At 41.3% G+C, this 18,580-nt stretch overlaps 1 protein-coding gene across 1 annotated transcript in view; it reads right to left on the bottom strand.

Moving 5' to 3' along the window:
• LLGL2 (LLGL scribble cell polarity complex component 2) overlaps positions 1-18,580 on the bottom strand; it is a 269,216-nt gene that overhangs the window by 16,530 nt on the left and 234,106 nt on the right. Inside the window, 2 exon segments of the mRNA XM_068264456.1 lie at positions 6,295-6,356; positions 14,949-14,991. Coding sequence (XP_068120557.1) covers positions 6,295-6,356; positions 14,949-14,991 — 105 coding nt within the window.

The following is an 18,580-nucleotide window of genomic DNA, read 5'->3' as shown; positions in this document are numbered from 1 at the left end:
CAATTAACTCATTACCTCCCACACTCCCCATTTTTTTTTTTTTTGTAATTAAAAAAAAAATTAAAAATGTACAATTAAAAAAAATACATAAATAGTTACCTTAGGGACTGAACTTTTTAAATATTTATATCAGGAGGGTACAACACTGTTACTTTATAAACTATGGGCTTGTAATTAGGGAAGGACGCAAAACTGAAAAAAATGCACCTTTATTTCCAAATAAAATATTGGCGCCAAACATTGTGATAGGGACATAATTTAAATGGTTTTATAACCGGGACAAAAGGGCAAATACATTTCATGGGTTTTAATTACAGTAGCATGCATTAATTAAAAACTATAATGGCCGAAAACTGAAAAATAATGTTTTTTTTCCCATATGTTTTCCTATTTTCCTATTAAAACACATTTAGAATAAAATTATTCTTGGCATAATGTCCCACCTAAAGAAAGCCTAATTGGTGGCGAAAAAAACAAGATATAGTTCATTTCATTGCGATAAGTAATGATAAAGTTATAGGCGAATGAACGTAAGGAGCGCTGAAAGGAGAAAATTGCTCGGATGCTGAAGGGGTAAAACCCCTCAGTTGGGAAGTGGTTAAGGACCAATGCTATGGGCCCTTTAGGCCTGAATGACTACACGGACCTATCATGCTTCCTAGACCCTTAATTATATGACTCCCCCCTTTTTTATTATATGATGCCTATCCAGGGGTTTTGATGCATCTCTTCGGGGTTTTTTATGTTCCCCTCTCCCTTCGGTTCCTAACTAATCCTTGAATTAATGTACTAACTGCCCACTACCTAGACCCCTGTTTTCTCCATACCTTTCCAAGAAGGCTTGGTTGTCCTTGTGTGCTGACCCTCAGGGCCGACACATCTGGCAACCAACCCTGTCTCTTGATTTTAATCACCTTCCTTACTTTTTTTAGCCCAACAGATGTTAAGTGGCACACTGCCACTTCACTTTACGACACATTTGTCTCTCATATGATATTGCTGCTACCGAGACAGCATTCTACAATGATGCAACAAGGACACTTTATCTATCACTTTCTAGCTTTTTCACTTCCTACTTCTATGCTACACTTGTCTTTATTTTCATCCCTCATCCTCCTATATTTCACCCACCTTACCCTGATGCCTCATTGGAGATGCTTTCTCAATTTAGGACACAAGATGGCGCCAGATCGGCCCTGACTGTGTCACAGGCGTGCGGCTAAGCGTAATAGACGCTTCACTGATCAATAGATCCAGTGCGCGTCCGCCGCCATTGCGTCAGACGCTGCTGGGACGCGCTGCGTTCCAGCCGTTTTCTGGCTAGAGTAGGAAGTTGAGGGGCGGAGCAGACTAGCGGCACGTTGCCGCTACGTGCATTAGGTTACAAATAACGGTAACCCGCCCTCCCCCCCTTCGTAGCCTCCGTAGATGCGCAGACGTGCGCGAAAGGGCCGTCAGGCTTAGAACCACCCGGCACCCACCGCACCACCAGGTATCCCTCCTGATTTGTTTATCACAATTGTACTACCACAGCACTGCGATGTGTCACGCTGCATGTCTTTGTACTACAATCAAAATCCTATTAAAACACAGCTTACAGCAGTGCCGGTCTTCATAGTGTTCTGTCTTCCAGCTACAACTTTTCGTAAGTTTGGTTCTGTACATTACCACAATGAATTGTAAATGAAAACTCAGATGCAGTTTAAATACAAACTTTCAGATTTAATTCAGTGGGGTGAACAAAATGACTGCATTAGATGTAAGGCAACTAAAGCATTTTTAACACAATACAAGTAATTGGAGAAATTCAATAACTGAAAATAAAATGTTAATTTCGAATACTTGGTTGAAAACCATTTGCTGGGAATAACAGCCTGAAGTCTTCAACATCTTGTACATCACCAGGTGCTGGGTTTCCCTCTTTAATGCTCTGCCATGTCTGTACTGCACTGGCTTTCAGTTTCTGTTTGTGGGCCGGTTTGAAATCTACAATGGAATGAGAAGAGGAGAACACCAAGAGGCCAACATAGTGTAGTATGTACTGGTAGGCCTAGTGCACACCAGAGCGTTTCGGCTGCGGTTTGCGATCGGCTTGCGGGTGCGGATCTGCTTGGGTAATGCATTTCAATGGGCTGGTGCACACCAGAGCGGGAGGCGTTTTGCAGAAACGCATACTCCCGGGCTGCTGCAGATTTTGGATTGCGGATGCGTTTCTGCCTCAATGTTAAGTATAGGAAAAACGCAAACCACTCTGAAAACGGCACTTCAGAGCGGTTTGCCAGGCGTTTTTTGTTACAGTAGCTGTTCAGTAACAGCTTTACAGTAACAATACATGAAATCTACTAAACCAAAAACGCTTCACAAAACCGCAAAATGCTAGCTGAAACACTACAGAAAAATGGCAAAAAGGGTTTCAAAATTTGCTAGCATTTTGCGGATCTGCTAGCGAGTTTTGGTGTGCACCAGGCCGTAATGGATGAAAGGGACTAAATGAGCTTAATAACTAGACAGAGGCGCTCAGCTTTGATGTTACTAGCAGATGCTTTTTTACTCCTATCTGTATTGCCTGAGGAAGCAGGTTTAACCTGCGAAACGCGTTGCACTTTATTTTGGAGCACCCACTAAATGTTTGACTGAAAATCTACAGACGTGTGGTCTGCTTGGAGGGGTAAGTCCACCACTGCCTCCTCTCTTACCAAATTGTTTTTTAAGCTCATTTAGTCCCTTTTATCCTTGAGGCGCCTCTGTTATCTTATTGTTATTTGAAATTTAGTCTTCAACAAGTTAAATGCATGCTCAATTAGGATAAGATCATGTGACAGACTTCTCCATTAAATAATTTTCCACTACTTTGCTTTAATAAACTCTTGGGTTGCTTTGGGTCATAGTCTATCTGTATCATGAAATGCCTCCCAATTAATTTAATTGGATTTAAAGGAGTCATCAGGCAAAAAAAAGAAAATGAGTCACTTACCTGGGGCTTCTACCAGCCCCATGCAGCCATCCTGTGCCCCCGCAGTCACTCACTACTGCTCTGGTCCCTCTCCGTCAGCTCGTTTAGTTTTTGCCAACCTCTGGGTCGGCGGGCCGCATTCCATACATTTATACGCATTCCAGCTGGTGCAGGAACATTAATGCATACATTTTTACGCATAAGCGGTTCAACGCGTAAAATGTTATCCTTTTTTGCCTGATAACTCCTTTAAGCAAACAGTATGTCTCTGAACACCTCAGAATTCATTTTGCTGCTTCTATCCTGTGTCACATCATCAGTAAACACTAGTGTCTCAGCCACTGGCATCCATGCACGCTCAAGTTTTCACACTGTTTCCACGTGTTCTACAGATTATGTGATATGCTTTGGACAATGAGCTGTTTCACGTCTTCTCCATACTTTTTCTTGCCATCATTCTGATAGAGGTTGATCTTGGTTTCATCAGTCCAAAGTATGTTTTTCCAGAACTGTGCTGGCTTTTTTAGATGGTCTTAAGAATAGAAAGGCCAGATTGGCTTTGCGCCTTGCAGTGTACCCTCTGTATTAACTTTCATACAGTCTTCTCTTTATGGTAGACTTGGATATGGATAAGCCTACCCCCTGGAGAGTGTTATTCACTTAAGGTCCGTACACACGCCAGACTGGAGGCAACGACGGGTCCGTCGTCACCTCCCGCTGGGTGGGCGTTCCAACGACAGTATGGCGTGTGTACGCACTGTTGGACTGATACGGCTGTTTCTGAGCGATCCGCTAGGCGGATCGCTCAGAAACAGCCGTATCAGTCCGCTGACAGTGCGTACACACGCCGGACTGTCGCTGGAACGCCCACCCAGCGGGAGGTGACGACAGACCCGTCGTTGCCTCCAGTCCGGCGTGTGTACGGACCTTTAGTTAGCTGCTGTGAGAAGGGGTTTCTCTTCACCATGGAAATGATTCTGTGATCATCCACCACTGTTGTCTTTGTGGATTTCGAGATCTTTTTGCAGTCCTGAGTTCACCAGTGCTTTATTTCTCAGAATGTAGATTTTGCCACTCGTAATATTGTAGCAATATCTCGGATGGGTTTTTCCAGTTTTCGCAGCTAAGGATGGCTTCTTTCACCTGCATGGAGTGCTCCTATGACCGCATGTTGTCTGTTCACAGTAAAATTTTCCACATGCAAGCACCACAACTCAAATCAACTCCAGGCCTTTTAACTGCATTAATTGATAATGACATAACGGCAGACTTGACCACACCTGCCCATGAAATAGCCTTTGAGTCAATTGTCCAATTACTTTTGAGCCCCGGAAATAAAGGGATTCTTTTACCCTCCTTAGCGGTAATCCAGAGTCCGGTTCGGGCTGGAAATCCACAGCTCAGAGCGGTAACCCCGAGCTGGATCCATTAAAGGTGTGTAATGTGCAGGGCTGCCGCAGATCTATCTAGCGGTATGATTTTTAGGGTCTAAAATCGTGTGAAAAAAATTACACTGTTTTGAGATACTAAAATCCAGAAATAATCATGACGCCAGTTAGGTTAAATCAATGCTTTAGTTGCCTCATATTTTTATGCAATCATTTTATTCAACCCACAGAAAGTCTGCACTTCAACTGCATCCGAGTTGTGTCATTGAAAATTGATATATATATATATATAGCTTTATCAAACACTTTACCGAACGATAATTTACCTCATGAGTAAAATCTTATTTTGAATCCCCTAAGGTGTTCTATATTTATTGAATGTTTTATCGATAAAACGTTCAATAAATATATAACACCTTAGGGAATTCACAATAATATTTTACCCATGAGGTAAATGACCAAACGTTCGGTAAAGTGTTTAATAAAGCTTAGTGAATTGGCCATTCTGTTATATTAAATGCACCTGCCTATAAATACAAGATGTCAGTTTTAGATGGAGACTTTATTGTTATATACTGGCAATACCATAGAGTTAATGTCTTTTTATGAATTGCCCTGGTTTGCAGTACTTACAATATTGACTAAAAGGCTGGTATTTAACAGTGTCTGAGAGGTTGTAAAAATCATGAACAATCTTGTTTATAAACAGCTTGTTGATGTCAACAGTCACCTAATTGACTGTTTAGCCTGGCAAGGCGATGGATTGACCCCCTCCCCCCATATGAGTGACGTCACACAATTTGTGGCATGACAAGCTAGTGGAGGCGTGACCAAATGTCCCTGGCAGTAGAGGATTGGCTGCTTCCTAACTCATCTGCCCTGTGATGGGCCGTGTGGATGGGCTGCATCTCGCCCGCATTGCTATTGTGACCAATTGCATGGATGTGGGTGGCACACTGGTGGCCTTTATGCGGAAGTACTAAAGAGGTTTGGAATGACTGATTGCTTTTTTTCCGTTTGTTGGATACTTTACTGACATGGAGTACAAACTTGGCGAGAATTGAACAGGGATAATCAGACCTTTTTATTGGGGGAGGGGGGGAGGGTCGAAGAGTGAACAAGGGACACCCTCGGTGGTATGGATAATGACCAACAGCGGTGGTATCCAATCGGATGTCAACTGATGGGTGGTACAAAGGTGATGTCAGGTGCGGCTCCCTCCCCACCCCCTTTATAAAAAGGATGCCAAACCATGCATTTGGTTGGGCCAGTTATAGCCATTAGGCTGTGATGTGATTTTAATGTATATACTATGTAATATTGCACCTTAGTACTCTAGCACAAAAAAAGTTTCCCCTGACGAAGCTCCCCATTTGAGCGGGTGAAACATGTAGGGTTGATGTGGGGGTGATTGTCTTTATTTACATATTAGTAGCATGAGTTTAGGAGTCAACCCCATCATTACTAGGGTTTACACTGTTATACCAGTCTCCTATTCACTGCTGTTGAGTTACTAGCAATCAGTAGCAGTTTTTTTTCAATAAATGTTACATTTTAGATTATTTATCTCATCTCCTTCCAATTAGGTTACTAGTGTGTATTATCTCAATCAGAATTTGTACATTGATTAGTAAAAGTGGAAAGAAGCCAATTTATCATTCTATGTGTACCTTGGTTAAAAATGCTAGTATACACACTAGAAAAAAAATATATCCAAGATGCTTGTTCTCATCTTGGCTAAGAACCTAAAGTGTGGTAAAGTATCCCTCAACCTTGTTTAGATTTTGCACGCTGAAACTCACTAAACAGCAATGAACAGTACACACTTCTCAGTTCATAAACTGCAGTGTCTTCCTTATGATCTATCAACAAATGCTAATTCATCTAGCAAGTGTACAAAGCTTTAGTTTATATACTAACAACAGGTACAATATGAGATTTCAAGTACTTTACCTGCTCCATTACTTATGCGACTTCCCACAGTGACATGCCTGGAGTTTCTTTCACTAAAACTTCTGTAAAACAAAAAAAGACAACTGTTATAAATTTTTTGGTAAAAAAAAAATAATTAAAAAAAAAAAATAAAAAGATAAAAGGACACTAAATGTATTCCAAATAATTACAGTGACTTTACACAATTTTACTGTGAAAAGTATTTAGACTAAATGTGTCCATTAACTTTACAATTTTTGGATTTTCGGATGATACCACTATCATAGGCCTCATGGACAACAGCAGCGAACAAGTCTACCACCAGGAGAAATAGAAGATCTGCAACTGGTGTAAAGACAATAAGCTTGTCCTCAACGCAGCTACAACCGTTCAACTAACCATAGATTTCATAATGAAACCCCCCTGTACTCCCACTGGTACTCATTGAGGGCTCCAAGGTCGCCAGAGTCCCTAGCGCTCACCTCCCTAGGCACCATCATCTCCAGGGACCTAAGGTGGGACAGTAACTCCTCCAGACTGCAAAAAAATGCCTAACAACATCTGTTCTTTCTGTGTCAGCTGAAAAAGTTTGGCATGTCCCGCACTCTTCTGACTCACTTCTACTCCTCCACCATCGAGTTGATTCTTTGCACCTCCAACATCGTATGGTACTCAGGTGCCTTCGCCAGAGAGTTATCAAATCCATAGAGAAGATAATCGGAAGCTCTCTCCCATTCTCTAGACCTCCTGCACCAGTCCAGACTGCAATCTAGAGCAGCTAGGATTGCAAAAGTTCCCTAACCACTCTGGCAACCACTACCTTAACCTACTCCCACTGGGTCACCGCCGCTGCAGGACTATCTCCACCAGGACCTCCAGACACAAGAACTCCTTTTCCCAAGCTGTTCTTGCTCAACTCAGCCCCCCTGCCCCCCCTTCGCCAACTCACTGTGAGAAATGAAACTAGCTATCCACACTGCACTGAGAAATGTATATTGTAAACTGTACAATTCCAAATGTCACAGTAAACAATTGTAAATGATTGGTCGTGCTTATTAACAGCCAAATTCCTGTTAACCAATTGGATCAGATCAACGGAATCAATCCATTTTGGACCGATTCCATTAATCGGATTGAATTGGTTAGAGAGAATTCAGACATTGATGGGCATGACCAACCATTTCCTATTACCACAGTGGAAATGCTCAATGGGCCAGGAGATTGAACCTTTAATGATGACCCCCTGTCTCTCCCATATAATGCCACCATATCACCCTTTCTCTGGTACTCTGTCATAAAAAAGTGCCTTCTTGAAGCAGGACAGATAATTTCCCCAAATTATAAAATACGGAATGTTTGTAAATGAGGTTATCTGGCATAACCTGTAATGTTGGGGATCGTGTAAGTACTTAACATAGGCTTTTGGGTTGATCAGTGGACATGAGCTGGTGATGTGACAGGCTCTGGCAATCGTATTCCCCACAAACCTGAATTATAGCAAATTCTTTGTTTTAGGAAAGCAAACTTGTTTTTCTTAACATCTTAGTAAGGGGGCTTTTAGGACCTTTGTAGTCCCTTACACACTCCAATGGGTTCTGGGTCACCATGAGCTTGCTGGTTAGTCTGTGCCTATATAAATACATCATATTTAATCCATTTAGAGAGAGAGAGAGAGACATTTGGCACAAGATGAGGGCTGGTGGGCAGAAAGAGCGTAAAAAAAAGAAAGAAAAGAAATGGTGAGCAAAAAGTCCAAGAGTAGACTTAGTCTTAGGCCTCGTTCACATAAGGCAATGCAGATGGCGTTCGGAACACAAGTACATGCCGTGCATTGCACTGCTGATCCCATTCATTACAATGAATGGGAGCAGTGATGCGCTTTACCAAAAATGCATGTAGCAGTGTGATAGTGCATCGCACTGCTGCACAGGGCGCATAGTCTGAATGTCGGAAGTGCGGTGTATGCACTTCTGATGTTCTTGCTGATTGAACACCACGCACTGCCGAAATGCTCATGGCAGCGCATATAGGGTGAGCAAGGTCTTAGAGGGTGGACACAGAGAGCTAGAGCGAGTGGTTGTGAAGAGAAAAAAAGGAGAACAGCAAGAGAAGGTGAAAGATGAACAAAATATGGAGGGAACAAGAGGAAGTGTGGACAGAGAGCAAGAGGGAAAGTGGAAAAAGACAGAGGGTGGATTGAGATCAAAAGAAAAAACATTGTATTTCGTCAACCTACATTAAAGAAAACCTGAACTGAAAATGTAAAGTCAAAATAAACATACACAAGTTATACTTAACCCGCCCCCCCCCCCCCCCCAATAATGGCCATTACCCCATAACCGCTTCCTGGTCAGCACACTGTTAGGCCTGGAACCCACTGAAATCAGCAAAAGCAAAACGCAACCGCTAGCGTTTTGTCTGAGCGGTTTGCAAGCTGATTCATGCGCGTTTTTGGTCGTGTTTTGCAACGTATTTTTTTGCCCAGCGGGTGCGTAGCGTTTTGCGTTTTTATCCTGATTGGTCCTGTGAATTATTTTTAATTTTGTTACAGTGTGCTGAACTGCAAAACGCTAGCAAAACCGCTCAGTTTAGGTTTTGCTGAGCGTTTCTGCTAGCGTTTCAATACTTAAAATTGAAGCGCTAACGCTCCCAAAATGCTGCAGGTCCTGCGTTTGCATTTCTGGGAAACGCAAACGCTCCTGTGGAAGTTGCCCCATCCATTAACATTAGCCCAGCGTTTTGGCAAACTGCTAGCGTATCGCAGTGCTGCCAAAACGCTGCCAAAAGCGCTCCTGTGGGTTCCAGCCCTTAGACTGTAACATCGGCTACTTGAGCCACAGGGAAACAGACTTTACTTGGCACATCAGTTGTCCTCTCAGCTATAACTGACAGCAACTGATAAATAACTGACAGCAACGGATATATTTCAGTTCTGACAACATGTCAGAACTGGAAGGGATCATTGTCAGAAGAAAATGGTGCGCTTCTGAAAGGAACTGATGGCAAGGTAACTATGTAATGTTTGTTTGAAGTTACCTCGTGTTTATTTTAAATAATTTTACTCAGTACAGGTTCCCTTTAAGGAATCTTACTTGTGATATCTAAACCAGTTATGATTGTATATACAGTGGGATGCGAAAGTTTGGGCAACCTTGTTAATCGTGATTTTCCTGTATAAATGGTTGGTTGTTACGATAAAAAATGTCAGTTAAACATATTATATAGGAGACACACACACAGTGATATTTGAGAAGTGAAATGAAGTTTATTGGATTTATAGAAAGTGCGCAATAATTGTTTAAATAATTAGTTCTAAAGGTTTTGGAATCCATAAAATGTGCCCAAATTTATGCACCTGCCTTATTTTATTTAAACAATTATTGCGCACTTTCTATAAATCCAATAAACGTAATTTCACTTCTCAAATATCACAGTGTGTATCTCTTATATAATATATTTAACTGACATTTTTTATCGGAACAACCAACCATTTATACAGGAAAATCATGAGGATTAACAAGGTTGCCCAAACTTTCACATCCCACTGTATATGAAAAAAAAATCTGCCATGCCAATCAACCATTTAATTAAGGAAATGATCTATTATTTGGTCATTCAATAGCCACTGGGGCCACCAGCTGCAGTTTTCATAAGATACAAACAATTGTTACCACGGAGCAGCACTCTGCAGCCAGGGATAAAGAGCTAGTCCCAACAAATAAAATATGGAAATGTAAACACAATAGGTAATACTGCCGCTCAGTCTGTGGTGCTCAGACTGTCACTCTTAACTCCATATGATGCCCAAGAGTGGGGGTGGAGTGTGATCAACGAGCACCCGAGAAAACAAAAACACAGACGGGAGCCCTAATGGTGCAGTACATCACTAACAGTGGTCAACTAAACGCCACAGTGGCCAACTAAAATACCTCTCTAAAGAAAGATGAAAGTGCACAAGGGAGGGAAGAGGCGCCCAGGATGTAATAAAACTTTGTTAAAAACAATACAATTATAAAAGTTGAAGTGACTTACCTCAAATGAAGACAAATTCAAATGAATTTTATTAGCACTGGCAACTTGTTTCGTAGGCCCACTTCCTCAGGTCAAATCAAGTGCCAGAGAAGTGCAATAAGCCAACATAAGGCGCCTACATGAAGTTTTATTATATTCTGGGCGCCTCTTCCCTTCCCGATGCCCAAAAGAGTACAGTTCAATACAGTCTCCTCCGTGTGAGCTCGGCAATTCATTCTGCTCCACGCTGTCAACTTCTATATAGCAACTGCTACTAATGGCATCTCCAGCGTTTCTTGTCTCCACACGACTCTCTCTTGAATTCAGCCTACCTGACCAGCTGTGCTGACCGGCCACATCACTGTGCACGGCGGAAGAGAGAGTAGAGAGTTCTTGTGCAGACTGCACACATTTTTGGAAACACTCAACACCCACCGCACTTGCTGAGAAAAGATTGATTTATTGCACATCAATGTAATATCACGACACAGGGTTTTGGCAAAGACTTTCGTCAGGGGCTTTGCTGAAAAATTTGGGTCGGGATATTACAATAATGTGCAATAAATTAAGCTTTTCTAAGTATGGCTGTTGCGTTTCCAAAAATTGGTGCAGTTAACTGCCACAATCACACAGTGCTCTACACGATCTATGCTCTTTTTGTGCTGTTCTACATGCAAAAGTTGGTAAAAACATAAGACGTGCAGTTCTACACGTTTATTTTTGGTTGCAAGTTCAAATTACATGTACCTCCTTACTACTGTGAAAGGTACACATCTTGCGTCTTGCGTCACTTGGGTAAATTATCAGCTCTCAATTTAAAGGAAAACCCTGGAGAAATGGGAAGTTCCTCAGAGAGTCTGAGTGAATGGATGTAGGGAAGAAGAGTCTGTTCTTGTTTATTGAGGGGTTATTTTGGGGGAAGAGAAAGGGGGTCTTGGATGTTGGAGATGGGGTACATTTTCTGTGCCTTTGTATATACGTTTGAGATTACTCTGAACTGGAGCTGCTCTCACCCCGATACCTTACAATACAGCTTGACTTTAGTGAGATAAGAATTATAACTTGGAATGCCAAACAAATGATTGCATGCAGGGCCGGGCCGAGGCATAGGCTGGAGAGGCTCCAGCCTCAGGGCGCAGTGTAGGAGGGGGTGCAGAATTCATTCAGCTGTCATTCCTAATTGTGTTTGAAGCAGAAATAAATAAGAAAAGGGGATACATGGCAGTGACTGCAAGCCAGATAACTAGAGATTAAGGTGTTGGGGAGGTTGTGACCCATGTGGCGCCTCTTAGTCTAATAGCAATCAGTGTGTGATGGCTGGGTGGGAGGGATGGAGGGGCGCACTTTGGTGTCTCAGCCTTGGGTGCTAGAGGACCTTGTCCCGGCTCTGATTGCATGTCCTACAACACCTGAAATCACTGAAGCTTGACATCTGTTTGCTACAACACACGTCTAGAAGAGCAACACTTTTCTTTCATGAGAAAAATTCTGAGTAGGAGCAGTACACGGCTCTCCAGCCATTATTAAAAAAGCAGGTGTACTATTACTCATACACAAACGTCTGCAGTGCCAGGTTATAAAGCATGACAGAGATGATGAGAGCAGATAGTCAAGAATCCAGCTGCAGTTGGCAGATGGCACTCCATAATATTCATGGTCAGTAGATAATAGTTTGTTCTTTGTGCAATTACAAGAAAAGCTCATGACAAACTGAAAAAGAGATATTCTAAGTTAAAACCTTTGATGGAACATGAAGGCCTAATTAGATCTGTGGTGCCCATTGCATCCCCAGGACTGTGGTTGTTCTATTCCACTACATACTGTATGTGACCAGGATAGATACCTTCCTCATCAGAGGGAGAATGGCATATGATTATCTGCTATCATTCCCCAGTCTCCCTGCAGCTCAAGGCTGCCTGTAGGGTTACAGACATCCTGTAAAGGTCCCCATCCAATCTATATGGAGATGAGGACTTTCAGTTAAAGGATACCCGAAGTGACATGATATGATGAGATAGACGTGTATGTACAGTGCCTAGCACACAAATAACTATGCTGTGTTCGTTTTTTCTTTTTCTGCCTGAAAGTTAAAAGTTAAATATCAGGTATATAAGTGGCTGACTCAGTCCTGACTCAGACAGGAAGTGACTACAGTGTGACCCTCACAGATAAGGAATTCCAACTATAAAACACTCTCCTAGCTGAAAATTGCTTCTGAGAGCAAAAAAAGAGATAAAAAGGGGAATTTCTTATCAGTGAGGGTCACACGGTAGTCACTTCTTGTCTGAGTCAGGACTGAGTCAGCCATTTACATACCTGAGATTCAACTCTTTCAGGCAGGGAAAAAAAAAGAAAAAAAAGAACATAGCCTAGTTATTTGTGTGCTAGGCACTGTGCATACACATGTCTATCATCATGTCACTTCGGGTATCCTTTAAGGTTACTGGGCTGGTGGAACGACTGACTGTGACAATAGAGATAATAATATATAATTATTATATATAATAATAATAACAATGTCTTGTTTTGTGAGATGGCAAAAGCTGTGATTCGAGGTAGAATTACGACTTACTTGAGGGGAAAAAGGAAACAAATAGCAACCAGGCACAGAGGCATACGGTAATTTCAGGAGAACCCAGATGCAAAAAAACAAGGAAGAATGGCAGCCTGCTTAAAGAGAAACTTCAACCAAGAATTTAACCTTATCCCAATCAGTAGCGGACACCCCCTTTTACATGAGAAATCTATTGCTTTTCACAAACAGACCATCAGGGGGCGCTGTATGACTGATATTGTGATGAAACCGCTCCCACAAGAAGCTTAGAGGACCGCGGTACTTTTGACAGTTTGCCAAAATGTAACAAGGTTGACAGACAGGAAATAGCTGTTTACAGCTGTCTCCAACGGCCAAAACAGCTAGCAGCAGCTACATAACCTGCCCACAGTAAAAATGTCACCATGTAATAAATGTCAGAATGTAAATCGGGGAGAGAAAAGATTTTATAATGGGCAAACACTGACTAAATCATTTATACATAATTGTAAAAATGAAGCACTTTTTTATTACACTATTTTTACTGGAGTTCCTCTTTAAGGTGGCCATACACTTGTTAGATTAGCAGCAGATAGATCATCAGATAGCTTTTTTGATCTATCTGATGTGTTTAGGAACATTTTTTACTAGGAACAGATTTCCAATAGATTTCATCTATTGAAATCTATGAAATCTATTGAAAATCGATCTGATGGCATATTTTTGCCGTCCGATTTCCATTAGGTCCAATGCAAATTGATAAGCAATCTCATCAGATCGACCTAGATTTTCTAGCATGGCAGATCGATTGAAATCGATCAAAATCGGTCACAAATCGATCGGGCAATCGATCGATTGCTAATCGGCTGAGTGTATGGGCCCCTTAAAGGTGGCCAAACACTTTTAGATTTGCAGCAGATTTGACCATCAGATAGATTTCTGTCAGATGCCTGTCAATTCGAATCTGACAGGAATCTATCTGATGTGTCGTACACACTAGGAAAAGATTTCCAATAGATTTCATAATGAAATAGATTCGAAAGAATTGATTTCTGATCGATTGACCGAATGATGGCTGAAATCGACCAGTGTATGGGCCCCTTAACTGTAACTAGTTCTTTAACCACTTAAGGACCACAGGCTTACTACCCCTAGTGACCAGGCTATTTTATTTTATTTTTTTACAATTTTGGACTCTGCAGCTTTAAAAGCTTGCTGCAGAGCCATACCACGCAGCAGACAAATGAGAAATTCTGCCCACCAACAGAGATTTCTGTTGGTGGCTCTGATCACTCCCCTAATGTTTAATTTTTTTATATTTGTTTATTTTTCTATTAATAAATATGGCTTTTTAATCACTTTTTTCTCCCTCCCTTCCTCCGCCAGCCAATCACCGCGATCGGCTATCATAGGCATCAGCCTATGCTCCATGGGCTTTTCTAAAAAAATGACTTTCTTTTGGTGCAGAAAATGGCCTTGAAAAAATAATTGGTGCTTCTTATGGTTAACAGTATATTGTGTGACCAAAAAGCTATCTTATGTATATAGGGTATCATTTTAATTGTGTCAAGCGAAAGAATAGAATTTGGGTTGTTTGAGATCGGAGTCCTAGGATATTTGATTTTTTTCAGCTGCAAACTGAATGAGAAGCAATAAGATCATTTTTTCATATACTTTGTACCAAAAAAAATAATAATCCAAAACTGACAGAATTGAAAATAATTCATAAATCGTTACATTAGGGACTCCATTTTTTAAATATGTATGCCATGAGGGTGTATTACTCTTATTTTGGCTAATAAAGGCTTGTAATCATTGGGAGTGTGCAATGAAAATGAAAACCACAACACAGAAAAAAAAAATACACCTTGAGGGCCCATTCACACAATAAGCACTTTTCTGAGCATTTTGCAATTGATTAGCTTTTTTTTTAAACTGTTCCCATTCACTCATTAAAATGGCAGAATAATCGCTGCGATCATAGTATTGAAATGTTATTGGCAGATGAGATGGAAGAGCGTTGACAGGTGAAAATTGCTCTGTTAGGGTAAAAACCCTTGGGGATGAAGCGGTTAAATGTGTACTTTCACACTCATACATGCATAAAAACATGTCTAACGATTTTACTTACAATTTTGAACCTTCTAGAGTACATTGGATCTCTTTCAGCATCTCTGGAGGAAAAAAAACAAAACAAAGACATTGCATTAATATCATTGTATATACAATGAAACTCTTTGAAACACTTAATGTATATAATGTACAAACCTTGTACAGCATGTGATAAGAGAATGACCAGAGCAGTTTTGAGGTTTTAGCTATATCCATACTTAAGTGACCCAAATATAAGCCAAACCCCAATATCCCTCCCTTGCCTGCCTTAATGTTTATGATGCAGAGTGCCTTCCTCCGTGTTTGTACTGAAGAGTGCCATGCTCCTCATTTCTGGCAGCCATCTTCCCTTCCCTTGCAGATCTGTACTCGCCACTAACCTCTAGCTGCGAATATACAGCTGGACGGGAGATGGGAATATGGCTGTCAGGAATCAGGAGAGGCAACTATAGATACAGGTTGTGTTGATTCGCCACCTGCAGATTCACAATTTGCATAAAAATAAAAGACTCTAGCAGGGACGGATTTGTACCAATTACCACCCAAGGCCCATTATCACCAGCCGCCCCATGACAACAGCGGGGTTAGGACAGGGTTATCGAATATTGGAAGGGGGAGGTTAGTGATACTGAGAGATGAGGGTTAGGCATTTTTTTTTTTTAAAGGGAGTTAAAGTTAAGTATAAAAACAAATGTGGTAAGAAGAGATTAAAGGCAAGGCTCTTGTACAATTTAGGGTGAAACTAGGAATTTAAGAATAGGATTATGGGAGAGAGGATGAAATGAAGTATTAGGTTAGGGTCACTGATCACAAGATTAGGGCGGTTACATTGATTAAAGAAGGTCAGTGACATGACTATGTACTCTGTAAAGTTCTACTGAAGAGGTCAGTGCTATATAAATAATAATATGGTAGGACCTTATACATTAGACTATGAATATGGTAGGGATTATATTGTGAGCTCCTCTGAGGGCAGTTAGTAACATGACTATGTACTCTGTAAAGTGCTGCGGATTATGATGTCTGTGCTATATAAATACATAATATTAGTAGGACATTAGACTATGACTAGAAAGGAAAATGAGAGAAAGCAGTAAGATGAGCGCAACAATAGCCCCTGCAAGGCCCTAGGGTCTCCATAGTCACCATGCTGAGCAGCAAAGCGTTGTACAGCTTTCAGTCTCCAAACTGTGCACCCTAGCGATCACATGCAATAATTAGATGGAAATATGTGTGCATAGAGCAACTGTGAAGGACCTCAGGGGCTAATGAAGCGTGCAGTGGTGCAAGTAGAAAGTGGCATAATGCCACGCTATTTTAGAATACAACAAAAAAAGGGAAGTTTAGACAATGGAACATTTTGCAATGCAACTCTTCTATCCTAGGTCTGAAAACAGGAGCAACCCATTTTAAAACATCTTAAAATGCAGAAAGCCTTTTATTGTTCATCTCCTATCCCTTAATCACCATTCCCAATATCTTAACCACTTAGGGACTGCAGCCTTAAAACCCCTTAAGGACCAGACACTTTTTCCATTCAGACCACTGCAGCTTTAACGGTTTATTGCTCGGTCATACAACCTACTATCTAAATGAATTTTACCTCCTTTTCTTGTCACTAATACAGCTTTCTTTTGGTGCTATTTGATTGCAGCTGTAATTTTTAATTTTTATTATATTCATCAAAAAAAGACATGAATTTTTTCAAAAATGATTTTAACTTTCTGTGCTGACATTTTTCAAATAAAGTAAAATTTCTATATACATTGTTGTCAAAAATGTATTGTGCCAAATGTCTGATCAATAAATAGACACTTATTGGAATTTTTTTTTTGGGGGGATAAAAGTTATAGCGTTTACAAACTATGGTGCAAAAAGTGAATTTTCCCAGTTTGAAGCATCTCTGACTTTTCTGAGCACCTGTCATGTTTCATGAGGTGCTAGAATTCCAGGATAGTATAAATACCCTACAAAATGACCCCATTTTGTAAAGAAGACATCCCAAAGTATTCACTGAGAGGCATGGTGAGTTCATAGAAGATTTATTTTTGTCACAAGTTAGCAGAAATGGAAACTTTTTTTTTTTGGTCAGTGTCATTTTCTACTAACGTGTGACCAAAAAAAAAATGAAATCTGCCACGGACTCACCATGCCCCTCTCTGAATACTTTGGGGTGTCTACTTTCCAAAATGGGGTCAATTGTGGGGTGTTTACTGTCCTGGCATTTTGGGGGGTGCTAAATTGTAAGCACCCCTGTAAAGCCTAAAGGTGCTCATAGGACTTTGGGCCCCTTAGTGCACCTTTTTTTTTTTTTACACATAATTGTCCATTTACAGGGGTAGGGGTAGGGGAAAAAGTGGCAGGGAGGCTAGTCCCGAGTTGTCCCTCACTAATAAGTATGCTTGTTTGCGTAATATTGGGGAGGATGATTCAGGAGTAGCAATGCTGCAGCAGGATGTGCTCCTTAGCAACCAAGGGGCAGACTGCTGTAACGAGAAAGGGAATAGGAGTGCAGCTAAGGCTAGACAGGTACTGGTGGTAGGGGATTCAATTATTAGGCGCACAGATAGGGTAATCTGTCGAAGAAACCGCGAATGCCGTACAGTCTGTTGCCTCCCGGGTGCTCGGGTTCGGCATGTAGCGGAAAGAATTGACAGATTACTGGGTGGGGCTGGGGAAGACCCGGCTGTCATGCTACACATTGGCACCAATGACAAAGTTAGTGGGAGATGGAAGGTCCTCAAAAAGGATTTTCAGGTACTTGGAGATAAACTTAAAGCAAGGACCTCCAAGGTGGTGTTTTCTGAAATACTGCCAGTGCCACGTGCTACATCTGAGAGACAGAGGGAGCTTAGGGAGTTAAATAAGTGGCTGAGAAATTGGTGTAGGAAGGAAGGGTTTGGGTTCCTGGAGAACTGGGCAGACTTTGCAGTCGGCTACAGGTTCTACAGCAGGGATGGGCTGCACCTTAATGGGGAGGGTGCAGCTGCATTGGGGGAGAAGATGGCTAAACGGTTGGAGGAGATTTTAAACTAGGATCTGGGGGGAGGCGGGAGGATAAAGTCTCAATACGTAGACAAGATGAGGTAAAAAGACAGTGGGAACCTACCATTATGGAGGGTGGAGAGGGGGGTGGGGACAGTGTAAAGATTAAGGAGGTTGGTAAAAATTCAAGTAGCCAATTTCATGTAAACAAAATTGGTAAATGTGGTGGTAAAAATATAAAGTGCATGGTAACCAATGCTCGGAGCCTTGCAAATAAAATAGACGAACTAAAGTTCATTCTGAATGACAAAGGCTATGACATTGTGGGAATAACCGAGACATGGATGGATGAAAGCCATGACTGGATAGCTAATTTAAAAGGATACAATGTGTTTAGGAGGGATAGAACAGGGAAAAAAGGTGGAGGGGTTTGTCTCTTTGTTAAGAATTCTCTTACAGCTGTCCTCAACAATGAGATGGAGGAAGATTGCGAAGATGTGGAGTCCGTTTGGGTAAATATTCATGGTGGAAATAAAAGTTGCCAATTGCTTATTGGGGTATACTACAGGCCACCTCTTATTAATGAAGCTGCAGAACTGCGATTACTACAGCAGATTGAAAAAGCTGCAGGTAAAAATGAGGTCATAATTATGGGCGACTTCAACT

Source organism: Hyperolius riggenbachi, chromosome 12 (genome assembly GCF_040937935.1).
Source record: "Hyperolius riggenbachi isolate aHypRig1 chromosome 12, aHypRig1.pri, whole genome shotgun sequence".
NCBI classification, from domain to species: Eukaryota; Metazoa; Chordata; class Amphibia; order Anura; family Hyperoliidae; genus Hyperolius; species Hyperolius riggenbachi.
This window is presented reverse-complemented; position numbering and strand designations above follow the sequence as displayed.